The 12,262-nt window shown below is 37.6% G+C and overlaps 1 protein-coding gene across 1 annotated transcript in view; it reads right to left on the bottom strand.

Moving 5' to 3' along the window:
* Nucleotides 1–8,847: 8,847 nt before the first annotated feature.
* The window catches only part of cdh11 (cadherin 11, type 2, OB-cadherin (osteoblast)), a 135,046-nt gene continuing 131,631 nt past the window's right edge, over nucleotides 8,848–12,262 (bottom strand). The window contains exon 16 of the mRNA XM_022211761.2: nucleotides 8,848–12,258. Coding sequence (XP_022067453.1) covers nucleotides 11,896–12,258 — 363 coding nt within the window. The 3' untranslated portion in view covers nucleotides 8,848–11,895. The remainder of the gene's footprint in view (nucleotides 12,259–12,262) is intronic.

Below are 12,262 nucleotides of genomic sequence, written 5' to 3'. Positions count from 1 at the left end.
CATTTTGGACAATTTTTAGATTATTTTGTTTTGAAAAAGGCATTGAAATGTCAGATTTGTTGTTGTTTTACATAACGTCTCACTGGTACATCGAGAGACGCTACAATTTCCAGATGTTCCCTGAATGCCTCCCATCCAGCTCCAGTAGAAGCTGATAGTCGTCTGAGCTCAGAGAAGCTTCTAGTCTCCATCACATACTGCAGCGGCTCAATGACTAAAAATTAGTTTGAACAGAGTTAGGGAAGGAGTTCAGATTTGCCTAATCTGACTTTAATTCTCAGTTTTTAATCATTCTGAATAATTTTAAGTCATTTTTTTCTGAATAAGGCATTGAAATGTCAGATTTATTTCATTTTACTTGATCGTTTTACAAAACATCTCCCTACTTACTTCCATTTCTTTATTGCAGCCAGATCTCCCTTTTCAGTGTTGTTCTTCTGTGTGAACATGTGGAGCTGCAGGTCAATAAACTATTTAAAATAAAGTTTAATTAAACTCCAAAGAAGCCTTCAGTCAGACTACTGTAAATGATGTAACCGATGATGATGTTCTATCAGACAGACTCCTCCTGTAAATCAGTCATGAGTGAATTTCCTTTTCATTCCAGCAGCAGGAAAATGAGTTCAGTGTTGATGCTAACTTCCTGTATCCTGCAGCCTGAATGTGGATTTTCCAGACCGGATCAGGAGGTGGACTTTATAAACATTATGAACTTTTATTCTGAAAGAGGAACAGCTGACAGACTCCATTTAAAAATGGTAAAGTTCTCCTTCAGCAGCAGCAGCTCACAGACCAGCCTTCTGCTCCTCTGTCTTGTGTTCAGCAGTTTGTCCTCTCCTCATTATTTAAATCCTTAAACACCTGAACTTCACAGGGCCCCTGGAGAACCGACTCCTTCACAGAACCTCATCAATGGACACAGAGAGTGTTAGTGTGTTAGAGCAGGAGCAGAGGAAGTGAGTGTGTCCGGGTGTGTGTTAGGTGTGTGAGATTCTAGATTCTGGTTCTGCAGCTCTAGATTCTGGTTCTGCAGCTCTAGATTCTGGATCGACAGCTCTAGATTCTGGTTCTGCAGCTCTAGATTCTGGTTCTGCAGCTCTGGATTCTGATTCTGCAGCTCTGGATTCTGGTTCCGCTGCTCAAGATTCTGGTTCTGCAGCTCTAGATTCTGGTTCTGCTGCTCTAGATTCTGGATCGACAGCTCTAAATTCTGGTTCTGCAGCTCTAGATTCTGGTTCTGCAGCTCTGGATTCTGGTTCCGCTGCTCAAGATTCTGGTTCTGCTGCTCTAGATTCTGGATTGACAGCTCAAGATTCTGGTTCTGCTGCTCTAGATTCTGAATCGACAGCTCAAGATTCTGGTTCTGCTGCTCTAGATTCTGAATCGACAGCTCAAGATTCTGGTTCCGCTGCTCAAGATTCTGGTTCTGCTGCTCTAGATTCTGGTTCTGTAGCTGGTTCTAGCTTCTGTAGTTCTAGACTGTAGCTTCCTGTGGAGAATCTGCTTCTCCTCAGCGTTGAACTACAGCGTGAGTTTTTGTGTTTTTGTGTGTTTCTATATTTCTGTCGCCTGCTTCTGATTCTGTGATCACTGGTTTTCGTCCGTGAGAACGAGAACGTTTCACAAGCTGGAGGTTCTGGAGGTTCTGTCTGGTCCACAAACCATCAAAGATGAGTTCAGGAGTTTAGACGAGGATGGAGATCTGGAAATGTTGTGAAAAGAAATTAACAAAAACAAAAGAACTGCAGCTTTTAAAAAATATAAAAATGATAAAAAATAACAGAAAATATCTGTAAAATAAGATTTTTAATCATTTGGATGCAGGAAAACAGATTCATTTCCCACCCGCATCATAAAAGAAGAACTTAGTTTTTAAAAAAATGCAGATTTTCATTGTGGACTTCATTCACAGCTTTGGCCTGTTCTTCTTCCTTCCTTCCTTTACTTTATTCATTCCTTCCTTCCTTCTTTCCTTCCTTCCTTCCTTTCCTTTATTACTTCTTTCCTTTCCTTTATTCCCTCCTTCCTTCCTTTCCTTTATTCCCTCCTTCCTTCCTTTCCTTTATTCCTTCCTTCCTAAATACAATCAAGAAAATTCAAATGAATTATTTGTAAAACAAAATAAATAAATACTTTTTAAAAAAGATATTTTGATGTGGCCATTATTTACACTGTTTAGCTGTTGTTTTAATGTGTGATATGTAAATATAAATAAATAAATAAACTATAAAATTATTACAAACTGTTATTTTCCAAATGGTTTTGTTAAATTTCTGGTAAAATGGAAAAAAAATTATCTACATTTTGACTTTTTTTTCTCTTGCAGCATGTTTTACTGGATTTAAATCAGGTAAAACATCCTTATTTTAGAGATAACTGATACTGTTTTGATTGTTTCTGAGCATTACAGTACTTTACTGTTCTAAAGTATTTTTATGGCATCCTTGCTGCCAGTTATTCTATTTTTTTTAAGTTTTATTTTTCCTTCGGTGTTCCAAGAATCATCCTGTCCAGGACGGTGAATCATCCAGAAACTAGACTGACTTTTTGTGTTTGCTTTGCTGTTGATAGTAAAAGTTTTTCTGCTGCTGGAGGATAAAACTGTTCTGGTGTTCAGGAGACTCAGAGTTTAATCATCCAGATGTTTCATCATCAAAACAGTCATTAGTTCATCTGTCAGTCGGACATTTATTTATAGTTTGTATTTTAAAGACTGGATGCTTTTTGTTATAATTATGGATTTCTAACGTTTCTTTTACTGAGCTTCAGTGTTGGTTTATCATAAAGAATACAAAGCTTAAATAAATAATTCTGTCATATTTATAGAAATCAAAACCAGAAAACATTCCTTAATGGTGAATGAGTTCCTTCTAATTCTGCTTTAGACATCCGTCATTATCTGGAAGACAGACATGTCTTTATTATGATTGAAGAAGGTTGAAAACAGAGCATTAAGGCTGAACAATTAATCAGATTTCAATCACCTTGTCTTCTATAATTAATTAAACTTCATCTATCTGTGATACCGATGTTTAGCTTCCTCTGCTAGTAGAAAACATTCAGAAAAACTCACCTGATTTCAGCTAAATCTGACCTAAAACTATTTATTTCCCTCTCTGCAGTAACTGATAAAAACTAGAAGCTTCTCTGAGCGAGACAACCAGCAGCTTCTACTGGAGCTGCATGGGAGGCGTTCAGGGAAATTCTGGAAATTATAGTGTCGATTATCAGATATTAAGCCAGTAATATGTTTTGTAAATCGACAAAATCTGATGTTCCAATGCCTTTTTCAAAACAAAAAAAACTAAAAATTGTCCAAAATGAGTCCAATCTTGTGTGAAATGACTACAGTTGTACAAAATGTTTGTAATGTGTTTAAAATGACTCCAAGATTGTGTAAAATGTCTTTAAATACATCCACAGTTTCTCAAAGGTTGTCCAAAAGAACAAAAATTTGTCTAAAACTCCTTTAAATTTGCTCAGATTGTCTTTCAACTTGGACTAAAGGACTCAAAACTGGCCTAAAATAACAATTGAAGTCAAATTAGACAATTCTGAGTCCTTATTTTGCTCTTTTTTAGCTAGTTTTTGATGGAGACTAGAAGCTTCCCTGAGCACAGACCACTAGCAGTTTCTACTGTAGCTGCATGGGAGGCGTTCAGGGAACATATGGAAATTGTAGCATCTATTATGGAGCTTTGGGTTCAGTTTTATGGAGATTGAGCTTCTAGATGATCATCTGGATTCACATGGAGATGATTTTAAGTCTGATTTTGGCGCAGATTTGTACAATAGCAGGAATTTAGTACAACGTGAAGTGAAAGCTGTGATCTCCGTGTTTACATGTAAAAGTGTAAAAATAATCATCATCTTGCCTATAACAGTGCAGAACTCATCAGCTATATGGAAATATTTCAGTCACAGGAAGAATAACGTCAACCAAAAGCAGAACTGCATAACAACGCTCGCCTGTATGCATCTGTTTGTGATGCATTCAAGGACATCCAGCTGATATGACGCATTCCCCATGCATCTAACCGATTTACTGAGAGTAACTACATTACTGACTGGCTGCCCGGCTGGTTAATTAACTTCCTGTCTGTCTGTTTGCACCCAAGGACATCCATCCAGCTCGTACACAAACACATCTCAGCCTCTCCAGAGTGACACCAGGAATATTTCCCTGTTTACTCGAGTGCCACTTCATGATTAAAAACTAATCAGGCTCCGGCAGGCTGGGATCCCCTCCACACCGACACACTGAACTGTAATTATCTGAGAGAGAGAGGGAGGACGACGGAGGATAAAAAGACGAGTGGTCAGAGTGGAAACAGGAAGCAGATAAAGCAGGAGAGGTGTCGCTTACACAGAGATCATAGAACCCAGATAGAGGAGGTAAACAGACGGCTGCTTTTACAGTTAAAAGCTGCTAATGGAGGCACTCTGATAACAAACGCCTCCTCTGGAGCAGCGTTTAGCCTCAGCCATTTCTCTTTGATGGAAACGTTGTGTTTGGTTGTTCAGCTTGACGTGTTTCTGTCTAAAGATGCACAACGTACCGTTTAATCAGTCCTGATGGATGCAAACACAATCTACTGCTGCTGGATGCAAAAAGAACGTTTTATTAACGGATAATCTACAGGAAAAGTCTGCTAGCACATTATGTAGTCAATACAGTTTAAAAGAAACGTCATTTCAAAGACAGTTTGTTCACGGAAACAAGATCAAAAAAAGGAGAATTAGGCTGCAAAAAAGAAACACAACATCACTTGTAGGGCTACAGAACGAGGTAAATGAACATGACCGACATTTGAAATGTTCCTAGAAAACAGTCCATGTAGATAAAGATGAAAGTTTTTCTTGATCTCTGCAGTAACTGATGGAGACCAGAAGCTTCTCTGAGCACAGACGACTAGTAGCTTCAACTGTAGCTGCATGGGAGGCGTTCAGGAACATCTGGACATCATAGAGTCTGTTGATAAGCAGATGTTCAACCAGTGAGATATTTTGTAAAAGGACAAGTAAATCTGGCATTTCAATGCCTTTTCAAAACAAAATAACCTAAAAACTGTCCAAAATGACTCCAAACTTATCTGAAATGGCTACAATTGAACAAAATGTTATGTAATGTGTTTAGAATGACTCAAAGAGTGTCTAAAATGTCTTGATGTGCATCCACAGTTGCTCAAATATTGTCCAAAAGAACAAAACGTTGTCCAAAACTACTGGTACTAACTGAAGGAGACTAGAGGCTTCTTTCTGCACTGATATGTGATTTTATACTTTCTGAGCAAAAAAATCAAATCAAATTCACTTAGTTTTATCTCAACTTGACAGAAACTCCTTATTTCACTCATTTGAAATTTTTTTTTGTTTATTTCCACCGCTGCTACAGTAACTGATGGAGACTAGAAGCCTCTTTGTGCACAAAGATGTGATTTTATGTCCAAAATGACTCCAAACTTGTCTGAAATGACTACAATTGTACAAAATGTTTCATAATGTGTTTAAAATGACTCAAAGATTGTCTAAAATATCTCGAAATGCATCCACAGTTGGTCAAAGGTTGTCCAAAAAGCCCAAAAACTTGTCCAAAAGTACTTTAAACTCTCCCAAATTGTCTTGCAACTTGGACTAAATGACTCAAAACTGGTCTAAAATGACATTTAAAGTCAAATTAGGCAAATTTGAGCTGCTGCAGTAACTGATGGAGACTAGAAGCTTCTCTGAGCACAGACGAACAGCAGCTTCTACTGGAGCTGTATGGGATGCATTCAGGGACATCTGGACATTGTAGCATCTGTTGATCAACCAGTGAGACATTTTGTAAAACGATAAGTAAATCTGACATTTAAATGCTTTTTTCAAAACCAAATAATCTAAAAACTGTCCAGCATGACTCCAAACTTATCTGAAATGACAGCAGTTGGACAAAATTTTTTGTAATGTGTTTAAAATGACTAAAATGTCTTGAAATGCATCCACAGTTGCTCAAAGGTTGTTCAAAAGAACAAAAAGTTCTCCAAACCTACTTTAAATTTTCAGAGATTGTCTCAAAACTAACATGTTTAAAATGTCTAAAATGACAATTCAAGTCATTATTGAGGCAAATCTGACTGCTTCTTTGACTGTGTTTGACTGTGGATTAATGATCAACCAAGAATCATCAGCAGGTTTTAATTCCTCAGAAAACTGAAGTAGAAATGTTAAAATCCCACTGTGCAGCTTCAGGTGTATCTCTGCTCTATAAATCCGTTTTCTTTCTCCTCAGATCATTATCTCTGCTGCTGTTCATCCTGACCTTTTCCAGAGCTGCTTCCTCTGGAGTGACTCCATCAAATCTGTGTCTGCTCGGATGTTTTCTGCTCATGCGGCTGCACATGGCCTTTATTTCTGACGGAGGTGAATGAATAATGTCCCTCAAAAGGCTCAATGAGAGACATTAAAAGATTACAGATAAATAAAATCACTTGTCGTGGCGTCGCTTGAACCTACAGATGCAGAAAAAAACAACCGACACCCTGCAGGAAACTGTAAAAACTGTCCCGCTCTTCCTTCTGTTAAAGGCCTCGTTTTAAACTCCGAAGCAGGTTTGACACATTCAGGTGTTTTTGGCGTTAGCTGTCTCAACAGAACCTAAAATCTCAAGCAGAGATAGTTAGAATAAATCAGTTATAGTGGGTATTAACATTAAAAAATAATGTTTTGCATTAATCTTTATGAATTCAGACGACTTCTAATGAAATTATGTTCAACCAACAAACTGCACTGAGTTTGAAAAATCTGCATTTTCTCTACAATCTTAAGGTGTCTTTAATTCTCAATCTGGAAATGCTGCTTTGTTTTACTCATGTGGAGTCAGAGTGAAATGAATCAGGAAGTTGTCTTTATTCACACTGGACTTAGACTGAGCTGAACATTTTCTTTTTTCAGTAGAAAAACTGTTGAAACAGCCTCGTAACTTGTTTAAAGTGACTGAAAAACTAAGATTTATGCATGTCATAAACGATGCTGGCTCTGGTTTCAGTGTCAAACTTGTGATTGTCATGTCTTTGACTGCACGTGATGAACACAGTCTTTAGAAATAACAACGAATTTTGTTATTTAAAAACTGACTGATCTGTGTAGTAGCATATTTAATGTGACTGGAAAAATAAGATTTATATGATTTCATGAAGGAAACGTGCCCTCATATCATGTAGTTGATTACATGTGATTGCACTGGATGAATGTGGGCTTTAGAATTAACAATTATATTGTAAAAAAAAAAACTGTCAAAAATGTTGTACCATAGCTTAACAGGACTGACAAATATCATTTTCTATAATTTCATCAAGGAAAACTTGCTCCTGTACCATGTAATTGCTCGTAACCATGTTGTAACATATTTAAAATGAAAGAAAAAGTAAAATTCGTATCATTTCGTGAATGAAACTTGCCCTCATATCATGTAGTTGATTGCATGTGATTGCACAGGATGAATGCAGTCTTTAGAATTAACAATTTTATTACAAAAATGTCTTTTTAGTGTTATAACATACTTAAAGTGACTGAAAAAGTAAAATTTATGTAGCATGTAGTTGATTGCAGGTGATTGCATGTGATTGCATGAGATGAACGTGGTCTTTACAGTAAACAGTTTTATTCATAAAACTGTTGTGTTAAAACATTTAATGTGACTGAATTTTTTTTCATAAAAAAGGACAAGTTTTATATGAAGATTTATATGATTTCATTTGGGAAATGTGCCCTTATAGCAAGCATTTGATTGCATGTGATTGCATGAAGCGAATGTGGTCTTTATTTTATTGTTTAAAAAACTGCCGTATGTATTGTAACATATTTAATGTGGCTGGAAAAGTAAGACTTGTATGATTTCATGAAGAAAACTTGCTCTTATATTATGTAGTTGATTGCACTTGATTGCATGAGATGAATACGGTATTTACAATTAACAATTTTCTCATCTCAAGTAAACTGTCATAAGTGTTGTATCCTATTTAATGTGACTGAAAATAGTAAGATTTATATGATTTTATCAGGGAAACTTGCTCTTATATATAGCATGTAGTTGATTGCATGTGATTGCGTGAGATGAACATAGTCTTTATTTCATTATTAAAAAAATTAACAATTTTGTAACCAAAAAAGTGTCATAAGTGATGTATCATATTTAAAGAGACTGAAAAAGCAGCATTTTCATAATTTCATAAGGAAAACCTGATCTTATATCATGTACTGAATTACACGTGATTGCACTTGATTGCATGAGATGAACATGATCTTCAAAGCTAACAATTTTAAAGAAAAATGTCGTAAATGTACCAAAGTTAAAGTGGCTACAAGATAATATTTATATCGTTTCATGAAGGAAACTTACTCTCATAGCATGCATTTGATTGCATTTGATTGCACATGATTGCACGAGTTGAAAATGATCTTTAGAATCAACAATTTTATCAATTAAAAATTGTTGCAAGAGTCGTAACATATTTAACATGACTGAAAAAGTAAGATTTATATGATTTTATTCGGGAAATGTTCCATTGTAGCATGTACTTGATTGCATGTGATTGCACTTGACTGCACGTGGTCTTTAGAATTAACAATTTTGTTACCAAAACGGTGTCATAAGTGTTGTACCATATTGAAAGTGACTGAAAAAGTAATTTGTTTTATGATTTCATGAGGAAAATTTGCTCTTGTATCATGCCTTTGATTGCAAGTGATTGCAGTAGCTCATTTACATTTTATGTTTTTATGCACTGATCCCTGATAAATGCCCTCATGGCCACAATACCAGCTGTATAAAAATAAAACAAAGTTAACTCTACACACGGCTCAACGTTGTTTTATAAAAAGAGCATTTATTTCAAAGTTTTTTTTCGCTTCGGAGATTGAAGCACATAGTAAAGCAACAGTACAATGTTCAGAAAATATAAGTGTGATGCTGTAACTTTTTTTAATCTTATTTTCTTAACATGTTTTTGTTGTAATACTGGAATATTCTGCATGTATACTAAAATAAGAACTTTTAAAATTGTACAAATCGGTACCATAAAACTTGACAGAGAATAAAAACGAGGCGTTCTCTCACTGCAACAAACACAGATTGCTAGTTTTCCTCTGGAACAGGGAGAAACGACGAAGAAACGCCAAATAATGAAGAAAACAAACAAACAAAAAACCCAAAAATGACAGAGGTTGTGTTCGCACAGAGCTCACGTTTAACTTTTGGCGGAAGATTTATTGCCCAAAATGAAGCTCCATTACTCTGAAGTCCAGGGGTGTCCAACATGAGGCCCGCAGGCCAAAACCGGCCCTCAAAGTGTAAAAATTACAGAGACGACATTAACTGCAGATTGTAAATTAGTAAAACTATAAATTTAAAATCATTTCTAGACCATGACGAGTTGTTTGGATCAGAAAGTAAAATACTAGATTGTTCTTTGTTCTTTTGTCAGTTTGTGTCAGATTGTTGTCCTTTTGTGTTTCCTTTCTGTATGTGTTGTATTTTTGTCCAGTTTCTGGTAGCTTTGTTTCTCACTTTTGTCATTTTTAGACTCGTTTGTTCATTTTTTGTCACTTTCTAACTTTTTGTCTAATTTCTTGTCTCTTTTTTGTTTTGTTTTGTGTCATTTGTCTCATTTTGTGTGGTTTTGTGTCTCGTTTTTGTAGTATTGTGTCTTGCTTTTGTTGTTTTTTGTCTTTCCTTTGTATCTCCCTTGTATTTTTTCTCTTATTTTTGCCATTTTGCATATTGCTTTATTCATTGTTGTGTGTGTCGTTTTTGTCTCGCTTCTGTTTGTCCATTTTTTGGTCGCTTTGTAACTTTCTAATTTTTGGTCGCTTTTTTGTTCTGTTTTGTGTCTTTTGTCTAATTTGTTGTCATTTTGTGTTTCATTTTTGTAATATTTTCTCTTATTTTTGTCATTTTTTTGTCTGACTTGTCGTATGCCTCATGTTGTTGTTGTTTTGTTTCTTGTTTTTGTCATTTTGTGTTTTTTAAATCTCGCTTGTGGTTTTTGGCACTTTGTAACTTCTTTGTCAATTTTTTGTCTTTTTTTGTTTTGTGTCGTTTGTCTCATTTTTTGTTGTTCTGTTTCTCACTGTTGTCGTTTTGTGTCATGTTTTTGTCGTTTTGTCATGTGTAGTTTGTCCAGTTTTTGGTCGTTTTGGTCGTTTTGTCATTTTTCATCTCATGTTTGTCCATTTTTTTGTTTTGTTTTGCGTCGTTTGTCTCATTGTTGGTCATTTTGTTTCTCACGTTTGTGTCTCGTTTTTGTAATACTTTGTCTTATTTTGTCATTTTATGTTTCCTTTTAGTCTTGCTTGTGTTGTTGGTCCATTTTTTGGTCGTTTTGTTTCTCACTTTTGTCCTTTTGGGCCTCATTTTTGTATTTTTCTTTTCTTGTTTTTGTTGTTTTTTGTCTGACTTTTGTCATTTTGATCATTAAGTAAAATTCTGCATGGTTCAGTTCCAGATAGCTGTGACACCCCTGATGTCGTCTCTCCATGTTCAGGCAAATGTGAGCCGCAAAGAGTTAAACGTGAACCAGTTCCTGTGCCGCTGCAGCCAATGAAAGAAGAACTATTGGCATAATAATGATAATAATAATAATAATAATAATAGAAAACAACAATAATAATCATAATAATATAATAACATTAAAAAAGAGATTAACCAAGAACTCTTAAAAAGGACGTCCCGCTGTCGGCCTCCGTGCACGGCGCTCAGAAAACTCAGCTCGTGTTGAAAAAGCAGCACGTGTTGATACAACAGACGTGGCCGTTAGAACACGTTTGAACAGCGATCCTCAGTGGAACATCACACGTCTGCTCTGTACACACCTAACATGGAGAGTAGTTTGCTTTCTGGATATACGTCTCAAGTTACAAAAAAGGAAATGAAAAAAAGGAGGAAAAAAAACAAGGGAATGCACCGCGTTTGCAAAGAGTGTCCGTTAAAGTTTAAGGCGATTTTTAGAGCTCACAGGTTTTGTTTTCTTTTACTGATTGATCGTCATTGGTGGACTCCAGATGAGGAAGTGATCATTCATTGGTGGACGGGTTGGTGAGGATGAGGTGGCGGAGGAGGGGAGGAAGTGTTGTCGGCTTTCTTTTCACTCTGCAGTGAAGAATGAAAACAAAGAATCATCCACAGTTTTCAAATCGAGTCGAGTCTTTTAGAAAAAACAGAACGTTGGTGTCGGTGTGGCGTTTTCACAGATTCTCAGTCGGCTACTGGAGCTAGCCGTCTCACTCCCGTCGTGTTCACCCCTGGGGTTGTTGGTTATTTATTATAAGGCCACCATACTGTGAAGAGGCTGCGAGCGCCTTCAGAGCATCAACAACCCAGAGTCGGTCACGCGTCTAACAACAACGACGACAACAGACTAAAAATCATCCTGTTCGAACGGCTCGACCCGACGGACACTTCTTTAGGTTTCTCTTTTCACATACAAACTTTTTCTATATTTTCTCTCTTTCTTGGAGAGAAAAGTAGAAATACTCCGCTCAGGAACCTCAAAAGGGAATAAAATCTCTCCCAGGAAGTGCCGAGGAAGAATCCAGTCCACAAAAGCGTATAGAACCTCTAATAGACTAAACAGTTTGCTATGAGCGAGTCGTTTTGGATCACACAGCAACAACTTTTCCATCAACCAAACGGACAAACTAGTGACTAATCTCCAGCCCGGCGATGCTCGAGTCTGTGGAACCGGAGAGAAGGAACGAGACGGAGGAGGAGGAGCAGGAGGAGGAGGAGGAGGAAGAGGAAGAGTCCAAGCGTTCATCATGAGTCAAATCGTCTTGGAGGAGCAGGAGGAGGCTGTTCGGTGACCAACAGATCCTCGTGGAGTTGGACCGGGTTTGGCGTCCGCAGTGGGACCGCCGTTAGGAGTCCTCGCCATCGTCCACGTCGTTCATGCAGCAGTCTTTGGTCCCGTACAGATCGGCCAGCTTCTTGAAGCGCGGCCCCCAGCTCTGCAGGTAGTCGTAGTCCAGGTCCGACTCCGTGGTGACGGACTCCAGGGAGCTCAGCGACCCGGCCAGCGACCCCCGGCCCTCGTAGCCGTAGATCTGGATGGAGTCGTAGGGCGGCGCCGTCGGGTCGCTGTCGGCCTCTGCGATCCGGGTCTTGATGAAGTCGTCGACGTCGACGCTGTTGGCCGCGGGACGGTCACCGGGCCTGATGGGATACTGGAGCTCTGGCTTGATGTCCTTCCTGGGCAGGAACCCGTTGGCACCGTCGGGGTTCTGA

This window comes from Acanthochromis polyacanthus, chromosome 15 (assembly GCF_021347895.1).
Source record: "Acanthochromis polyacanthus isolate Apoly-LR-REF ecotype Palm Island chromosome 15, KAUST_Apoly_ChrSc, whole genome shotgun sequence".
Lineage (NCBI taxonomy): Eukaryota > Metazoa > Chordata > Actinopteri > Pomacentridae > Acanthochromis > Acanthochromis polyacanthus.
This window is presented reverse-complemented; position numbering and strand designations above follow the sequence as displayed.